Source organism: Paroedura picta, chromosome 3, assembly GCF_049243985.1.
Source record: "Paroedura picta isolate Pp20150507F chromosome 3, Ppicta_v3.0, whole genome shotgun sequence".
Classification (NCBI taxonomy): Eukaryota; Metazoa; Chordata; class Lepidosauria; order Squamata; family Gekkonidae; genus Paroedura; species Paroedura picta.
The window spans coordinates 163,455,507-163,472,204 of NC_135371.1; the positions used below are offsets into that span (position 1 = coordinate 163,455,507).

The 16,698-nt window shown below is 49.9% G+C and overlaps 1 protein-coding gene across 1 annotated transcript in view; it reads left to right on the plus strand.

Moving 5' to 3' along the window:
* Nucleotides 1–2,068: 2,068 nt before the first annotated feature.
* ARHGAP9 (Rho GTPase activating protein 9) overlaps nucleotides 2,069–16,698 on the plus strand; it is a 31,486-nt gene continuing 16,856 nt past the window's right edge. The window contains 3 exon segments of the mRNA XM_077329197.1: nucleotides 2,069–2,225; nucleotides 7,838–8,243; nucleotides 9,008–9,249. Of these exon segments, the coding sequence (XP_077185312.1) occupies nucleotides 7,904–8,243; nucleotides 9,008–9,249 (582 nt within the window). The 5' untranslated portion in view covers nucleotides 2,069–2,225; nucleotides 7,838–7,903.

The following is a 16,698-nucleotide window of genomic DNA, read 5'->3' on the forward strand; positions in this document are numbered from 1 at the left end:
TATAGTGAGTTCCTTACAAAAGATATAAGAATTTATAGGTAACCTAGATAGATTGACATGATTGTAAACCAAATCAATTTAGAAAGGTCTAGCTGTGTTTAGGATTGCAGTGCAAGCTGCAGTCCTAACAACAGTTTCTTCCGAGAAAGGCATGTTGAATAAAGTGGGACTGAAATCTCAATAGACCTATTTAGGATTTCCCCCTAAATGTTTTATTATATGTGAGGATCGCCTATTGTTTGTGTAGGAAAGTGTACAGTGCCTTTAGATTTCCCCCCTTTTTAGGCATTCACTGTTGAGTTTATTAGATTATTCTTTAGGTGCTTTGTTAATTATTATCAATTCATATTTTGAATGGACAGTTTCACAATGCCTCTGAGCATGTGCCTTTTGTTAGGCAGGGAGTCGTTTTTTAGATATATCAATGTAGGTGCCTCGTTCTGAATCTGCAGATTCAATTTTTTTAAAGGGTTGGATCTCCCCAAACTTTACTTCAAAGCAACTGTGAGGACCTGATCTTTTCTTTTTTGGGGGGAGGGGGCAAATAGAATCAGAATCGCACTGAGCTGGAAAAGCTTACATAAGGGACACCTTCAATCCCAGCAGCCGGCTCAAGGTTGACTCAGCCTCCCATCCTTCTGAGGTCGGTAAAATGAGTACCCAGCTTGCTGGGGGGTAAACGGTAATGACTGGGGAAGGCACTGGCAAACCACCCCGTATTGAGTCTGCCATGAAAACGCTAGAGGGCGTCACCCCAAGGGTCAGACATGACTCAGTGCTTGCCCAGGGGATACCTTTACCTTTTTTTAATCCACCCATCCACCTTTTGGGGGATTTAAAAATCACCCATTTCTGTCAGGTGGACATCCTATCTCCTTTTCTAAAAACTTCCAACGAAGGACACTACCACCCTCCAAGGCAGCATAGTCTAGGGGAACGGTATTATATCCTATCTAACAGATTGTTACATAGCCATTCTGACCTGTGGAATAATTTCTCCAGGCCCCAATATTTATTTGTGATACACCTTTTTTTCCAAGGCTACACAGCCCGGTCTTAACTAAAGTTCCACTTTAGGTCTTAATCCAGGGCTCCCAACATGACACCTGTGGTCACCATGGCACCCACCAACACTTTTTCTGGTACTTGCCAAAGTTTTAAGAAAGAGGGTGGGGACTTTTTCTAGCAGGGTATGTAGATTAAAATTACATTTTGGCTGCAGTCGCCACCACAGTGTTGGTTTTATTGTTTCACTCCTCTTTTCCAGTGATTTTTTTAAAAACATTTCCTTCAGACTTCTTCTAGAGCTTGGCTCTCCATCCTTTGGCGGCCATTTTCTGATTGGCTCTGCTTCCCCTGGCAGACACGGGTCCCAAGACTTAGTTTAATTAAAGCTCCTTGGGTTTCGTTGCTGAGCATTATTAAGTGAAATTTTCTTAATTCCTCATTTCCCAATTTCTTCCTGAAATCCCACAATCTGTTTCATTTCCTCTTTTGAGGAATTTGGAATCTGTTCCAAATCAATTCCCATTTGATCAATGAGAAATCTGAATGGAGGTTCTGCACAAATTTAGAATTTCACCCTGTAGATGCTCAGAGGCAAGCAATGTCTTCCTAAACCTTTCAGTCCTTTTGCTAGAACGCCGATTTGTGACATGAAACAAGAACTGCAAGACGTGAAACAAGAACTGCAACAACTGAAGTTACCAAAGGGTACTTGGATTTTTCTTCAAGTTGAAATCCTTCTTTTAAAAGAAAAGAAGCAGTATAAGAGGAATCAGTGCCTATAGCTAAAAATAAAATGTCATGACAGAATTCTCTCCCCTGTAAAAATGCTGCAAAAATTGATCTCAGTGTGTCTCTTTTGGCTTCAATCCTGTATGTTGCTTTGGAGATTTTAGTTTTCGATGTGCAAAAACCTACCCTGTGTGTGTTTCAGTAAGGCTATGTTGGCTTAACTGGCCTGTGGAACAAAGATGATGCCGCCTTCCTGCCTTGTGGTACGGACAAGTGTACAAACAAGTGTGCTGCAGCCTACAGGAAACCATTAACTCCTCTGAGAACGGATGTGCGATACCTGCACTTTGTGTCCCGTGCGCTGAATTCTTTCAAACGAGAGAAATGCTTCATGTTGTGGGAAATGGAAAAAAAGAATAGAACCGATCCCAGAGCGAAAGAGCCAGCAGCTTGAAGAGGGCCATTTGACAACTGTGATGCGGAGCCAGGTAAAGCATAACTTTTAAGACGTTAGACGTGTGGGTGACGTTCCTGTAGTGATCATGACTCAGCGTGGCCTGGAGCTGTGCTCTCGGGTCTTTGTTCTCGCAAACTGGTGGGTGAGTTCATCTAACGTCCCCCTCTCTGTGTACAGAATGGTGCTTTATGACTGAGTCTGGGTGGAGGACTGCCTTACAGGTCACAACCGATTAACAGTGCAATACCTCCTCCTAAATCCATTGACTTCAATGAACTTGGAAGGGCGTAACTCTGTTTAGGATTAGACTGGAAATCTGGCACTTGAATCTAGTTAGAACTTGAGACAGTGGCGCTCTGTTGCTGGCATATTTATTGGGTTGTTGTTGTTAGGTGCAAAGTTGTGTCCGACCCATCACGACCCCATGGACCATGTTCCTCCAGGCCTTCCTGTCCTCTGCCATTCCCCGGAAGCCATTTAAGTTTGCACTGACTGCTTCAGTGACTCCATCCAGCCACCTCATTCTCTGTCATCCCCTTCTTCTTTTGCCCTCAATTGCTCCCAGCATTGGGCTCTTTTCCAGGGAGAATTTATTGGGTAAATTGTGTAATAAAAGTTAGCAGAGTTGATATATAGATGATGAGACCAGACAAAGCAGCATTACAGTATTTAAAAAAAAAGTATTTTACTAGACTACCAGGGTAGGGGAACTTGGAAGTAAAACAAATGCTTAGCTTCCTATAGCTCATCCATGGAGCTCTAGACCTTAGATGTCACATCTTTGGACTCTAATATGGATCTTTTTTCTGGCCAAAGGCTGGAAGGAAAATTACTTCTCTTCTGTCCGTGGTAGCACAGGATGATAGTCAACAATATTTTACTCTCTCTTTCCTTGGGCTTTTTGAATATTTTTTAATGCTTCCCATTCTTGTGGGGGGTAGTAATTTTTGTTTTTGGAGGGGCAGCCTTTTATCAGCTCAATTACTTCTGAGGAAATTGTTCATCTATCTAAGTCAGGGGTAGTCAAACTGTGGCCCACCAGATGTCCATGGACTACAATTACCATGAGCCCCTGCCAGCATTTGCTGGCAGGGGCTCATGGGAATTGTAGTCCATGGACATCTGAAGGGCCGCGGTTTGACTACCCCTGATCTAAGTGGTCTCTCTTGACTACAAAAACGTGGAATAAACCTTGATGGTCTTTAAGGTGCCACGGGACTCCAGGTTATTCTTGGGAAGAGAGTTTTCTAGATGCGGGATTCGTTAGTCGGTGGCTTATTAGGCACAGCAGACTGGATCAGGTTTCATTTTGAACCGCAAGGCTCCATTTGGGCTCCCAAGGTTACAACTGTTGTCCACCTTCCTCAGTGGGCTGAATGTAAATTCGGAGTGTTCTGTCCTCCAGGGAGAGGAGACCATTAGCCATTTTCGTAGCTTCAGGAACTGTGCTGGGCTCCCATCTTTACTTCTCGAACGCAAGGCCTATTTCAACTATGCTGTAATACCCTCACTTGCCTGCCCAGAAGCATGACTCAGAAAGCTGCATCTGCAAACAGGGCTAAATGTTTTGCTGTTTCTCTGGTCAGGACACCCTGGGTTCATTCCCCCCCCCCTCCCCACAGTGTGGGTCTTCGATTTGTGTTTTGGGGGTCCTAATCTCGAGACCGGTCCCCTGACGAAGCCGCCTTGTGGGGTTGCCAAGCTGCCTGGGGATTTATTGAATCCTTCTGATATCTTCTCATATTGAAGAACTGCATTCATAGTTGTGAGGAGCAAAAGCAGCAGATTTCCTTGTTATTCCTTAGCCGTTCGGCATTTCCAGAGTAACTGTGACGCTCCCAAGGATCACTGCCTGAGCCCAGGAGTATTTGCGGGGCCCATAGCACCAGAGCCAGTTTAAGTATTCACAAGTATTCACTGGCAGAGTATACCTGTGGCAGGAGGAAACAGAGGAAAGGGGTGCCACTCTGAGTGTCCTTAAATAGACGAAAGGGAGGGGGGGAAAGGAGAGAGGCAATGGCCGTGATCCATGGGGGTGAAGGCACCATGTGGGGCCCATGGAAGCGAGGAACCCATAGCACCTGCTACATAGATGAATTGGCCCAGCCTGAGCCCCTTAACTGTCTGAAGGCTATTTTCTGTCAGTTATTAATTTACTCTGAAATGCCAGTCCCTACGTAGGAGCTGAGGATCTCCCTGTTTTACAGCTCACCTCCAGACTACAGAGATCAGTTCCCTTGGAGAAAATGGCTGCCTTGGAGGGTGGAATCCATAACATTATAATCCACTGAGGTCCCTCCCTGTCCAAATCCTGCCCACTCCCAGCTCCACCCCCAAAGGCTCCAGGTATTCCCCATCCCAGAGCTGGCAACCCTACAGTAGCATGGCCTCTCTTGTCCTTTTTATCCTCATGTTGTGCCGGTGCCTCCCAGTTGGCGGTCCCAATGCCCTTTTGGTGTGCTTTCTGACCCCCATTTGCTTCTGAGTGGAGAGAAGGCCAGTGGCAAGCCCCTCTGCTGCTTTCTGACTTGAACAACCTGTGCTTGGGGCTGCCATGAGACAGCTGCAACTTGACGGACTGCAACTTGACAATCCATGGGCTGGCTGATGCAGTAACTTTCATTGCGGAGGGCAGGCAGAGGAAAAGTCTTCAAGGGATGCAGTTTCGTCCTTTCAAAAAAATGCTCTCAGGAAGAAAGCTGGGGAATCCCAGTGAACTAGGACGGGGTAGTTAAACTGTGGCCCTCCAGATGTCCATGGACTACAATTCCCATGAGCCCCTGCCAGCGTTTGCTGGCAGGGGCTCACAGGAATTGTGGTCCGTGGACATCTGGAGGGCCGCAGTTTGACTACCCCTGAGCTAGGAGAACGCATCAGATGTGTTAACGTATAGGTTCTCGAAACTGCCTCCTTAAGCCCGTAAATCAAGAAAGCTCCATGTCCAAGTACTCTCTCCACAATGGTCTTGAAGAGCTATCTGTGTTGTTTCCTGTTGCAACATCTCCCCAGATGTTTCTTATGACTTCTGTTTTTCCACTTGAGAGGGTGACCTATGGGGGGGGGGACAGATCTGATCCTGCCCCCAGCTGGTAGGCATTTCGCAGGCAGCACATATCCTGCCTCATGGAGAACCTCAAACAGAGCCAGAGAGAGAGAGAGAGAGAGAGATCTCATGCATAGGATTAGCTGGATCACTTGTTTAGGGAACTCCATCGCCAGAGTTTCTTTACATCTGTGGACACAGATGCTTACTGAGTTATAGCACAGTTGGCTTCCTCTTTCTTGGCTCTCTTTTTGAGTAATGGTTTACGCCTGTGGACCTTGAAAGACTTGAAGAGCCAGTTAGCTAGGTGCTAAAACCAACACTCATTTTGTGAATGTGGTTTAGTTTAGACCAGGGGTAGTCAAACTGTGGCCCTCCAGATGTCCATGGACTACAATTCCCATGAGCCCCTGCCAGCGTTTGCTGGCAGGGGCTCATGGGAATTGCAGTCCATGGACATCTGGAGGGCCGCAGTTTGACTACCCCTGGTTTAGACAGTAGGTGAGAGATCAGAGGGTAAGTGAGAATCACCATGTCTGAATCATAATTTGCCTGTGGAGTGAATTGCCACAGGACTTATGGTAGCCAGTAACGCAAATGGCGCTCGTCACAAGAAGATCAGCCCAAAGGGTTCACACAATCTCTTTCCAACCAAAGTCACAAACCTCAGTTGTTCTTTAGGTTACAGCTACAGAACCCTGGCTATTTTGAAACAGAGTGCTTAGGGGAAATTCTACTGAGTTTCGTATATAGAATACAATAAGATCTATATTACCTAGGACAATGTTTGAGTCCGGGGCACGTTTCGTTCAAGGTACAGGCTTTCATGTGTATGTATAAAAACTTTGTTGGGGCCACTGGACTCCAACTTTGTTCTGCTGCTTCAAACCAACATGGTGGCCCACCTGAAATTACCTAGGGCAGTAGCGAGTAATTAATTAGAGAGCCAGCTTGGTGTAGTGGTTAGGAGTATGGACTTCCAATCTGGCAAACCGGCTCGATTCTGCACTCCCCCACATGCAGCCATCTGGGTGACCTTGGGCTTGCCACAGCACTGATAAAACTGTTCTGACCAAGCAGGAATATCAGGGCTCTCTCAGCCTCATCTCCCTCACAGGGTGTGTGTTGTGGGGAGAGGAAAGGGAAGGCGATTGAAAGCCGCTTTGAGACTCCTTTGGGTAGAAAAAAGTGGCATATAAGAACCAACTCTTCTTCTTAACTAGGAGAGTAGCTGGGAGCTCAAAGTGGGTCAGAAGTTGATTGTAACTGAGTTGAGAGGCCAGGAGGCCAAGGGAGCTCTTGGAGGCATGGTTACTGATGTCGCTTATTGATGGGGTGGGTCTGATCTGTGTTCTGACTCAGTCTTGGTTCCTTCCTTTCCTTCAGCTCCACCCCTCCCTGGTCCCTCATGGTTTTTGTCTACACTGTGCCTGTGATTCACGGCACTACATTTTGGGGTAGTCAAAGTGAATCCCTTTTTCATTGGTGGATCCAACCCTCACTTTCTACATTCCAAAATGTGAAACTTTTCAGTACTAGATGACGCGAGATTCTTATATGCTTCATTTTGGGGAGAGGGAAATCAGCATGGAATTACTTTGAAGGGTCCAGAAGCATTTAGAAGTGAATCCCAAAAAGTTTGAGGGACTGATGACTGAACAGAATCAGCCACGAGCGGTTTGTTATTTTTCCGGGAGTGTGGGTTCTTACCCGAGTATAGCCCTGTACAGCAAAAGGAACGGTAATATTTCTTAATGATACTGGATCATTTCAGTGGACTTGGATGGATCTGGTCAAGCAGCCAATCAGGATTTGGTGGAAAGGTGATCCCTGCCACTACCACCACGACCATTCTTGGCTGAAAACCAGTCAGTGTTTGTGTGCAAGAAGGACAGGGATGGTTTTGCGACAGACACAACACATATCCTCTGCCTGAAGGGCATGAAGAACTTTGGGAATGCAGAATCCCTCTGGATACTGGTGGGGTAGTAGCTCCCATGCCTTGCTTTGCTGCATGTGTCTTTCTAAATCATAGAATCATATTGTTGGAAGGGACCTCCTGAGTCATCTAGTCTGACCCCCTGCACATAGCGACCCTATTGCTCAACCACTGTCACCTGCCACCCCCTTGAGCCTTCACAGAATCAGCCTCTCCGTCTCTCTCTCTCTGTTCCTTTCCTTTGCAGGGAGCGAAACCAGATAAGCACTGGGATGTAGAACTTCTCCCTGCTCACTTAGAAAAGTGGCCAGCCCTCAACAATACCAAAGTTTGAGTCCAGCGGCACCTTTAATACCAACAAAGTTTTATTCGAGGGATAAGCTTTAGTGAGCGTGCAAGCAGGCATCGCACAAAAGCTTATCCCTCAAATAAAACTTTGTTGGTCTTTATGGAACTGCTGGACTCCTACTTTCTTCTGCTGCTTCAGAACTACAGAGCTACACTCCTGAATCCTCTCAACACTGTAATCATCAACTACCCTTGGGTTTGTCCAGCTTGTTAGCATAGTCAAAGCAGTCCCAGAGAGGGCAGGTTTCTCTGCTCCGATGACATAAATATTTCCGGCATCTCAGTACTGAGCCTCACAGTCTTTCCTTTGTAGGAGGCATCTCAGAACCCCACTGGGCACTGCTGGATTCTCTAAAGCTCCCATCCCCATCTCGCCGAAATGCTTCCAGGGCGACGGTGGCTGGATGGGCTGAGCCGTCGCCGGAGCGAGTCCTCCCTATGCTCCACAAGCCCCGTGATGCTTCAGGCCCTCTACGACTACCAGTATGAGGCCGAGGACGGGAGACAGGTGACCATCGTGGAGGGCGAGCTCTTCCGGCTTCTGCGCAAGGCCAACGTGGACTGGTGGCAGGTGCAGCGGCTCGGTCAGCCCAAGCACAGGAGGCCCATCTTTGTGCCTGCCACCTACGTCGCTCAAGTGCCTTCTGGAGCAAGGTTGGCCAGGCAGCCAAATGTCACCTCACGTTTTGGCGTTGGTCTGGAACAACGTGGCGGCACAGGTGAGTTTTGTGGGGAACCAACAAACAAGGCGTATTGTTTAAGAGCAGTGGACTCTAATCTGAGTTTGATGCTCGTCTCCAACTTCACACAAGCCTGCTGAATGACCCTGGATCAGTTCCAGTTCTCCCAGGGCTCTTTCACTTCCACCTGCCTCACAAGGTGCCTGTTGTGGAGACAGGAAGGAGAAGAAGAGTTGGTTTTTATACCCTGCTTTTCTCTACCAGAAGGTGCCTCAAAGCGGCTTACAATCGCCTTCCCTTCCTCTCCCCGCAACAGGCACCCTGTGAGGGAGGTGGGGCTGAGATAGCTCTGAGAGAACCATGGCTGGCCCAAGGTCACCCAGCTGGCTGCATGTGGAGGAGCTGGGATTCAAACCCGGTTTGCCAGATTAGACACCAACACTCTTAACCACTAGCAGCCCTGCCAGAAACTGGAGGAGGGTGGTGGGACTTTTGAGTAGACAGAACTATTGCCTAGGAGGGGTGGTGGAACTTTGAGTAGACAGGACCATTCCCTAGGAGGGGTGGTGGAACTTTGAGTAGACAGGACCATTCCCTAGGAGGGGTGGTGGAACTTTGAGTAGACAGGACCATTCCCTAGGAGGGGTGGTGGAACTTTGAGTAGACAGGACCATTCTCTCGGAGGGGTGGTGGAACTTTGAGCAAATGGGACCATTCCCTAGCTATGCAGACTGCACAGCACCGTAGCAAGCTTCAGCTGATCGCTTTTGACACTAACATTCACCCCACCCCCCTTTTTCCAGCACATTTGGAAATGCTCTCCTGTTCTCTGGAGGACCTGTACATGCCGTCCCACCCGAAAATGGGGCTGGTGACCAGCCACAGCCTTAGTCTACCAGCCATGGGATCCTGTCCCCGGTCCCTTGTCAAGAGTCTCAGCATCGATGACTTATCCCAAATGGCCAATACAGATGTGGAGCAGGCAGGCGAGACCCAGGGGCCGAATTCTTCAACAAAGGAGTCCACAAAAGTGCGCCTCCAAAAGGTAAGAGCCCTTCACAGCTTGGTCGTTTTTGGATCATTGGAAATGTGTTACGTGGGAGAGTCCGTTAAGGACATAACAAGGTTTTCTGGACTGGGCTTGGCGTGCAGCAGAATGCGATGGCAGAAACCTGAGGGGGTAAAATGGATTGTACCAATGGAGAGTATTGCAAGGGGCCATTTCGAATGCGCCTTGTCAAAAACGACGACAACAAAATAGCCCCCCTTCAGGGCAGCACAGTCTATCAGGCCTTCTCAGCCAGGGTTTCACGGTACCCTGGGGTTTCTTGACAGTGTCGGAAGCATTTCCTGAATGGATGGGAGTTAATTTTTTATATATTTTAAAACATTGATCAGGTGAAATGATCATATATGTTGACCCGCCCCCTCCCTCCCAAAATGGCCAGTGATGGGTCTGAAAGAGGTGGGAACTGATCTCTGTGGTCTCAGTAGGGTTGCTAGGTCTGGGTGGGGGGATACCTGGAGACTTTGAGAGTGGAACTGGGAATGGGCAGGCTTTGGGGCAGGCAGGGACCTCAGTGGAGTCTAATGCTATGGAGTCCACCCTCCCACGCAGCCATTTTACCCAGGAGAATTGATCTCTGCAGTCCGGAGAGGGTTGCCAGCTTTGGGTTGGGGAAGACCTGGAGACTTTGTGGGTCGAGTTGGGAGTGGGTGGGATTTGGGGCAGGGAGGGACCTCAGTGGAGTCTAATGCTCTGGAGTCCCCCCTCCCAAGCAGCCCTTTCCTCTGGGAAAACTGATCTGTCACCTGGAGATGAGAAATGGAGGTATCCCCGGGTTGCAACTGGGGACTGTTATCCCTAGCTAAGGGGCCTCTCTGCAGCTTTTTCACCTGGACTTTGATGGCAAAACAAGCAGATTATCCCCGAACCAGCGTCCATCTTGTGGCAGTTAATCCCATAATTACACATTGTGTGAGATGTGTTATTTCGCCTGTCCTGAATGTTCTGCAAGATTTCGAGAGGGGTGTGCTCAATAGTCAAAACCCCCTTTGCAGAGCTTTTGAAAGCTCATCCCTCCCCTCCACCCTGTCTAGTTAGTCTTTGAGGTGCTACCGGAGTGATTTCTAGCTGTTCTGCCGCCGGCCCACACATGTACCCGGTGAAACTGTCTGCTGTAGACTGAATGTCCTCAGACTTCATCTCATGTGCTGGAGAGAAGCGACAGCCAGATCATGAAAACCAGTCATCTCCTAAGCTGCTGCTTCCCATCCTGAAGTCACGAACTGTCAGGCAAGGCACAGCACCAAAATGGCTCTCGTCCCTAGGAACTGGACCGGGTCTAGACGGCCTTGCCACAGAGGCCATGATGGCCTTGGCGGGAGTCCCAATCTGCCGTTGTCGCTTTCCAAACCAGTAGAATCATAGAATCACAGAATCATAGAGTTGGAAGGGGCCATACAGGCCATCTAGTCCAACCTCCTGCTTAATGCAGGATCAGCCCAAAGCATTACTGGAGTACATTACTGGAGAATGAAAAAGCGTTCATGCGCTCCTAAGAAGAAAGGTGGGATAAATGTGGAGATACTTTTAGTAGGGGAAGGAGAAAAGTGGCCTAGCCTTTCCCTGTTTCATTTTGCTTTTCTCAAATTGAAAGGGGCCTAGCAGTGAAAGCGGCACATTCTGACATGGGGAACCTGTAAGACAGAGACCCAGGAGAAACTTGGTCGTGTGTGCATCTGTATGTGTGTGTGTGGGGGGGGGGGGGAGTGACAGTGCAGTTTTCGGCAAAGCGACTCCAACCTTAAGCCTGTCGATTTCAGTGGCCCCACCGGAGCTGCCCTGCTTAGAACGTCCCTGTTCTTCTACTCTCGCAGAGTCTTCTGGGTGTGGGCTGCAAATGGGGGGTTGGGGGTTTCTCCGGAGGTTCGTGCAAGACTCCGGAGGTTTGTGCATCAGAGCGAGCGTTCTTCCACACCACTTCCCTTTTTTGCCCTTTCCCTGATTGGAAGGCGGAGGGAGGCCACGTTCACCCACAGGATGTGGGCAAGGCGAGAGGAGGGCCCGCTGCTTCTCAGGGTGTGTCTCTTTGCGCCACAGCTGACCCAGCACTGATGGCAGGCTGTAAGTATTAGCCAGGGAGGGTCCCCGAGGGAGGGCATCAGCCCAGCCCAGAGGCTTGGGAGAGGACAGGGGCCGGGGGTGGGTTAGATGGGGGTGGGGCACAGGGAAAGTTGAGGAATGGGAAGCTCCCCAAACTGCTAGGGTGGGTTTCGCTCTCTGTCTTCCTCTCTCTCTCTGCTTCCTCCAGAGCTTGAGCAGTGGGACAAGAGCTGTATGTTGGGTTGGCAGTTTGGTGGAATGGGACGGGATGGGGAAGCCAAGACTAGGGTTTGTAGGGGACCGACGGAACTGCAGAAGGCCCTGTAGACCCTGGTAGACTTTGGTGGGTCGAGCCACTGGAGACTTCGCATGAGCGGAGCTTGTGTGGTGGACAGAGCTGAGTGCCAGCTGGCTGAGTCTTCTGCCGTGATGCATTTCTCAGAACTCACCCTTGCTCCAAAGAGCCCTGGGCGGCCTAGATGGGAATGCCCTATGTTTTATCTTCAGGATCACCCTGGAGGTAGTTCAGGCTGAGGACCGGCCAGAGTTCATCCAGTCCCCTTGATGGCTCAGCCCAATTCCCCCAGACCTTCTTTACCAGCCTTGGCTTCTCTCATCTTGGATTCCCAGCTCCTATGGGGTGACTATCAACAGATGATCAAAACAAAAAGGAGGGGGGGAACATGAGAATTTAGAAGGAAGGATGAAAGCGGACAATATCTGCTTATGCTAATTTACAGTGACACCTCTAAATGTGCACAGAATTGCTGTGACTGGAAGAGCTGTACAATTCATCGTAGTGCTGGGTCGGCCAAACTGGGGCTCTCCAGATGTCCATGCACTACAGTTACCATGAGCCCATGCCAGCATGTGCAGAGACATTTGAGGTCCTCGGGATTTAAATTGTTTGTGATACTAAACATTATACTGACGTTTAGCTTCGATTGTTCAGCCACCTGACCCTAACCCTGAACAGGGCAGGACAACTCCTGCTTGGTCCACTCCCTTCAGTGTAAGGTTGAGTTGTGTCCGTACAGTGGACCAGAGGTTGCCTTGTGATAATGCAATGACAGTGGGCCGGCAACCTTCTTGCTCAGGCTAAAAGAGTGGGCTGCCCATGATCATCTACGACAGGGGTGGTCAAACTGGGGCTTTTCAGACGTTCATGGACTACAATTCCCATAAGCCCCTGGGGCTTATGGGAATTGTAGTCCAGGAACATCTGGAGAGACCCAGCTTGGCTACCTCTAACTACAATATCTTCTAAGGCAGGGATCTCCAACACGGTGCCCGAGGACACCATTGCACCCGGCAACATCTTTCCTGATACCCTAAGTGTTTTTTGGAAAGTGGGCGGGGCCAGGTGGTGCTTTTGCCATTGAATATTTGATTGGCAATGCATTTTTTTTTTTGAAAGGCTGCTTTGGCAACAGCTGCCAGCACAGCGCTAGGATCATCACTGTGTGATTGAAAGTGAACCATAGCCCCGCTTTTGTGGTCAGTTCCACCTCCCGTGGCAGCCTTTCCAAAAGTGCCCACGGGATATTTATGATGTATTTATTAGATTTTTGGCCTGCCCGTCTTCTCAGACAGCGATCTCAGGGCAGCAAACAATATAAAAAGATCGGGGACTCAGGCATCAAGTGACAGGGGAACATTTGAAGTGAATGTCTTTGACCGTTCCTGGGGGAACTATGGAAGCCCTCCACCGGGAGCTCCTCTCTCTTACGACCTTGCCAAAAGGACATTCAGGCTTTCTTTTGCTAGATGTTGGATGAGGCGCTTCTGTCTCCCGCTGCGGAAGCCCTCCCAGTGCATTGCAGCCTGGAAGAGAGGAATCAGCTAGCCTCCATGCTCCCCCAGCCCTCATAGTTCCCCGCCACAAGTCCTCGCAGCCTGGGAGCACCGATTGACTCCTGCTTACAGCGCAGTTACTTTTATCGGCCGGCAACGGGCGCAAAGTCGTGGGAGCCACCGCAGAGGACCAACTGGGAGATGGTGAGGCCGGTGCTGTTGGGTGTGAACATTAGCAAGGGCCCCTTCTCTCATATCGCTCTGAGCAAGTGCTCCACAGTTGCCGTCAAAACAGCAGGGTGGCAAGCCTACGGCGGCCGGCTTGTACTACATCGGGAGGCATTCAGCTACTAGCAGCCATGCTGCCAGGTGTTCCCTGGATAGCGTGTTGGTGTTTTTTTTTGCCAGATCCCAGGTTGGAAACAGCTGGAGATTTAGGGATGGAGCCTGTAGAGGACCAGTCCTCATGTGGGGTCCATGCCGTAGAGTCCAAAGCATCCACTTTCTCCAGGGGAACTGTAATTCCAGGGGATCCCCAGGCCCCACCTGGAGGCCGGCATCCCTAACTAGCAGTGCAGCCCCACAACATTACTCCCGGCCCTGACCCCATATTCCACTGACGGCAGGTGTGTACTTATGTTTGTAAGAAAGAGCCAAGCCCTGTTCAGTTTAGAATTCAAACCAGAGACCAGCACCTGAGTGAATGCAGGCTTTGTATGACATGGTCAGCCATAGGTGAGTGGAATAGATGAGTTTAATGTAACATAAGAAGCGGTCAGGGTGTGTATTGAAGAAAACCCAAGTGTACACTGTATGTGGATTGGATGTGCATTCGCTTGTAGGTTGCCAACACCTGCCTGGGAAAGATCTAGAGATTTCGGGGTAGAGCTGGGGGGGGGGGAGATGCGCTCTGGAGGGGAGACTCAGTTGAGTATGAATCATAGTATCATAGGGTTGGAAGGGGCCAGACAGGCCATCTAGTCCACTTCCTGCTCAATGCAGGATCAGCATCCAGGATAAGTAGCTGTCCAGCCACTTCTCAGATTCATAGAGATGGGAGGGGCCAGACAGGCCATCTAGTCCCAGCCCCCTGCTCAATGCAGGATCAGCCTATAGCATCCAGGAGAAGTATCTGTCCAGCCACTGCTCAGAATCATAGAATCATAGATTTGGGAGGGGCCAGACAGGCCATATAGTCCCCCCCCCCGCCCAATGCAGGATCAGCCTAAAGCAGCAGTCTGCAACATTTCTGCGGCCACGGACCGCTGTCATGGGGTGGGGGGAGAGGGCGACCCGGGCCCCCGCACACACGCGGCAGCCCCGGCGCAAGCGTGCATGCGCGGCAAGTCCGCGCATGCGCGTTTGCGTCTGGCGGGGGCGCACGTGCTGTAGCGCTGCGCATGCACACGTGCGCAAAACTGCCGCACGTGCGCATTTGCGGTCCCGCTGGCAGGCTGGCTGCCGCAGCTCCCTCTCCCCGCCCCTCCAGGCCACGAGCAAATCTGCTGCCGAAGCGGCCGATTAGCTTGCGGCCCGGCAAGCTTCTCTCCCCCCCCCCCCAAAGCAAGAAGCTTGCCGGGTCGCAAGCTAATCAGCCACTTTGCTCGCAGCCTGGCGAGCTTCTCGCTGCGGGGAGAGGGAGCCGTGGCCCGGTGCCGAGGCCTTTGCGGCCCGGCCCTGGGCTGCGGCCCATGGGTTTGGGGATCATTGGACTAAAGCATCCAGGATAAGTGTCTGTACAGCCGCTTCTTGAAGACCACCCGCAAGGGGGAGCTCACCACCTCCTCAGGCGGCCGATTCCACTGCTGAACTCCTCTGAGTCTGAATGGTTTTTCCTGATATCTAGCTGGTCCCAGTCTACACTTAGTTTAAAACCGTTACAGTGAGTCCTGTCCTCTGCTGCCAATAGGAATGCCATAGGGTCAGTGCTCCAGAGCAGCTGTTTTTCTCCATGGGAACTGATCTCTGTGATCAGGACATCTGCAGTAATTCTGCTGTGAGGATGGCAAACCTTGTTTCCGGTTTGAACCCAGCTGTTTCAAGTTTTAGACCTGGAGTAGTTCCACATTGCATTACTCGCTAGGAAGGTATGATCCGATAGCAATTTAAAAGTGATAGTGGGTCGATAAGGCCTATCCCTCGGAGAAATTTCGTAAGCGGCGGGCTGCAGTCTTCCCCTGAGGCAGCGTTTTGGAGGCCGAGGTCCTCCTGATGCTCAGCGATAATTGTCGACCGCCATTTTTAAACCAGCTCCTAGAAGCGTGGTTATTCGGCATAACCAAACGGGCAGATTCATTTCTGCCCCCCTTGCGCCTGGACGTAGATGACCATCACTGCTCTCCATTTTTGCCCCAGAGCAACAGCTTGCAGAAAGAATGTGTCAATTTTCATCTTAGCTTGCTTTAGGAATTTTTCGTTGGGTTGCCAGTAGTGAATTTGGAAAAACCTGGATATTGGGGGGGGGGGAGCCTGTGGGGGGTGGGGTTTGAGGGGAGGGGCTTCAGTGGGGTATGATGGTCCAGAATGCAGCTGTGCAGGTCCTCATAGGGACCCACTGGAGAGCACCCGTACAACCTGTTTAGACCGTCTCCAGATTGGGGACAACCAGATTCAGGGTTTTGGTCCTCATCTTAATGGTCTGGGACCTTCGTAGCTATGGGACCGCTTCTCCTCCTATGTCCCCCACGGAATGTTATGTTCTATCAAACAAGATCCTCAGCCCCAAGGAAGTTAAATCAGTCTCAACCAGGGCCAGGTGGGCCATCTTTTTGGCCCTCGCTGCGGCCTGGTAAAATTCTTTGCTGAATGAGATCAGTTCCCCAGGGCCAGCAAGGCAGAGCTGTTCCGCCAGGCCTAAGGGTGAGGCCTAGAAGAAACTTTCATCATTGCTGGCCTCTCTGCATACAACCCATCCAGCCAAAGTTCCCCTGAGTGGACATTTTACTCCCCCCCCCCTCTCTTTATTTCCTCAGAGAAGGAGGTGGCTGGAACCAGCTGGTCTAATTATTACTATTCTATTATTATTTTCAGCGTTTAAGAAAATTAGTATTTAAAATTACTATGTATTATAATTTTAAATTTCCTGTGTATTTTGAAATGCATTGTAAACCACCCTGGGCCTCTGGGGAAGATCAGGGTATAAATGTAAAAATAAATAACACCGTAGAGGCCACCTTCCAAAGCAGCCATTTTATCCAGGTGAACCGATCTCTGTCACCTGAAGAGCAGTTCCAATATCAGGAGGTGGCCACTTACCTCCCTGGCAGAAAGTACTTTGGACAGGTAAGAACACCTTCACCAGGTGGGAATGAGCCTGCTGCCCCCTGGTGGCCATGCTTAGCTATGACGCCTGATATTGAGGCTTTTGGCTGACCACTGTTGAAAACAGAATGTTTGATTGGATGTACTCTTTGGCCTAATCATAGGGCCAAAGGAATGGTTTCATTCCAGTAGAATAGCTGTTACGCCACAGTTTGGCCACCCCTGGGCTATGGAAGCAAAACATCCACACAGAGAACGAGAGAGAGTCCGGTAACCTTTGTACTATTAACTATTTTATTTAACTTAATTTATTCATGTGTAGACTTCTGTGGG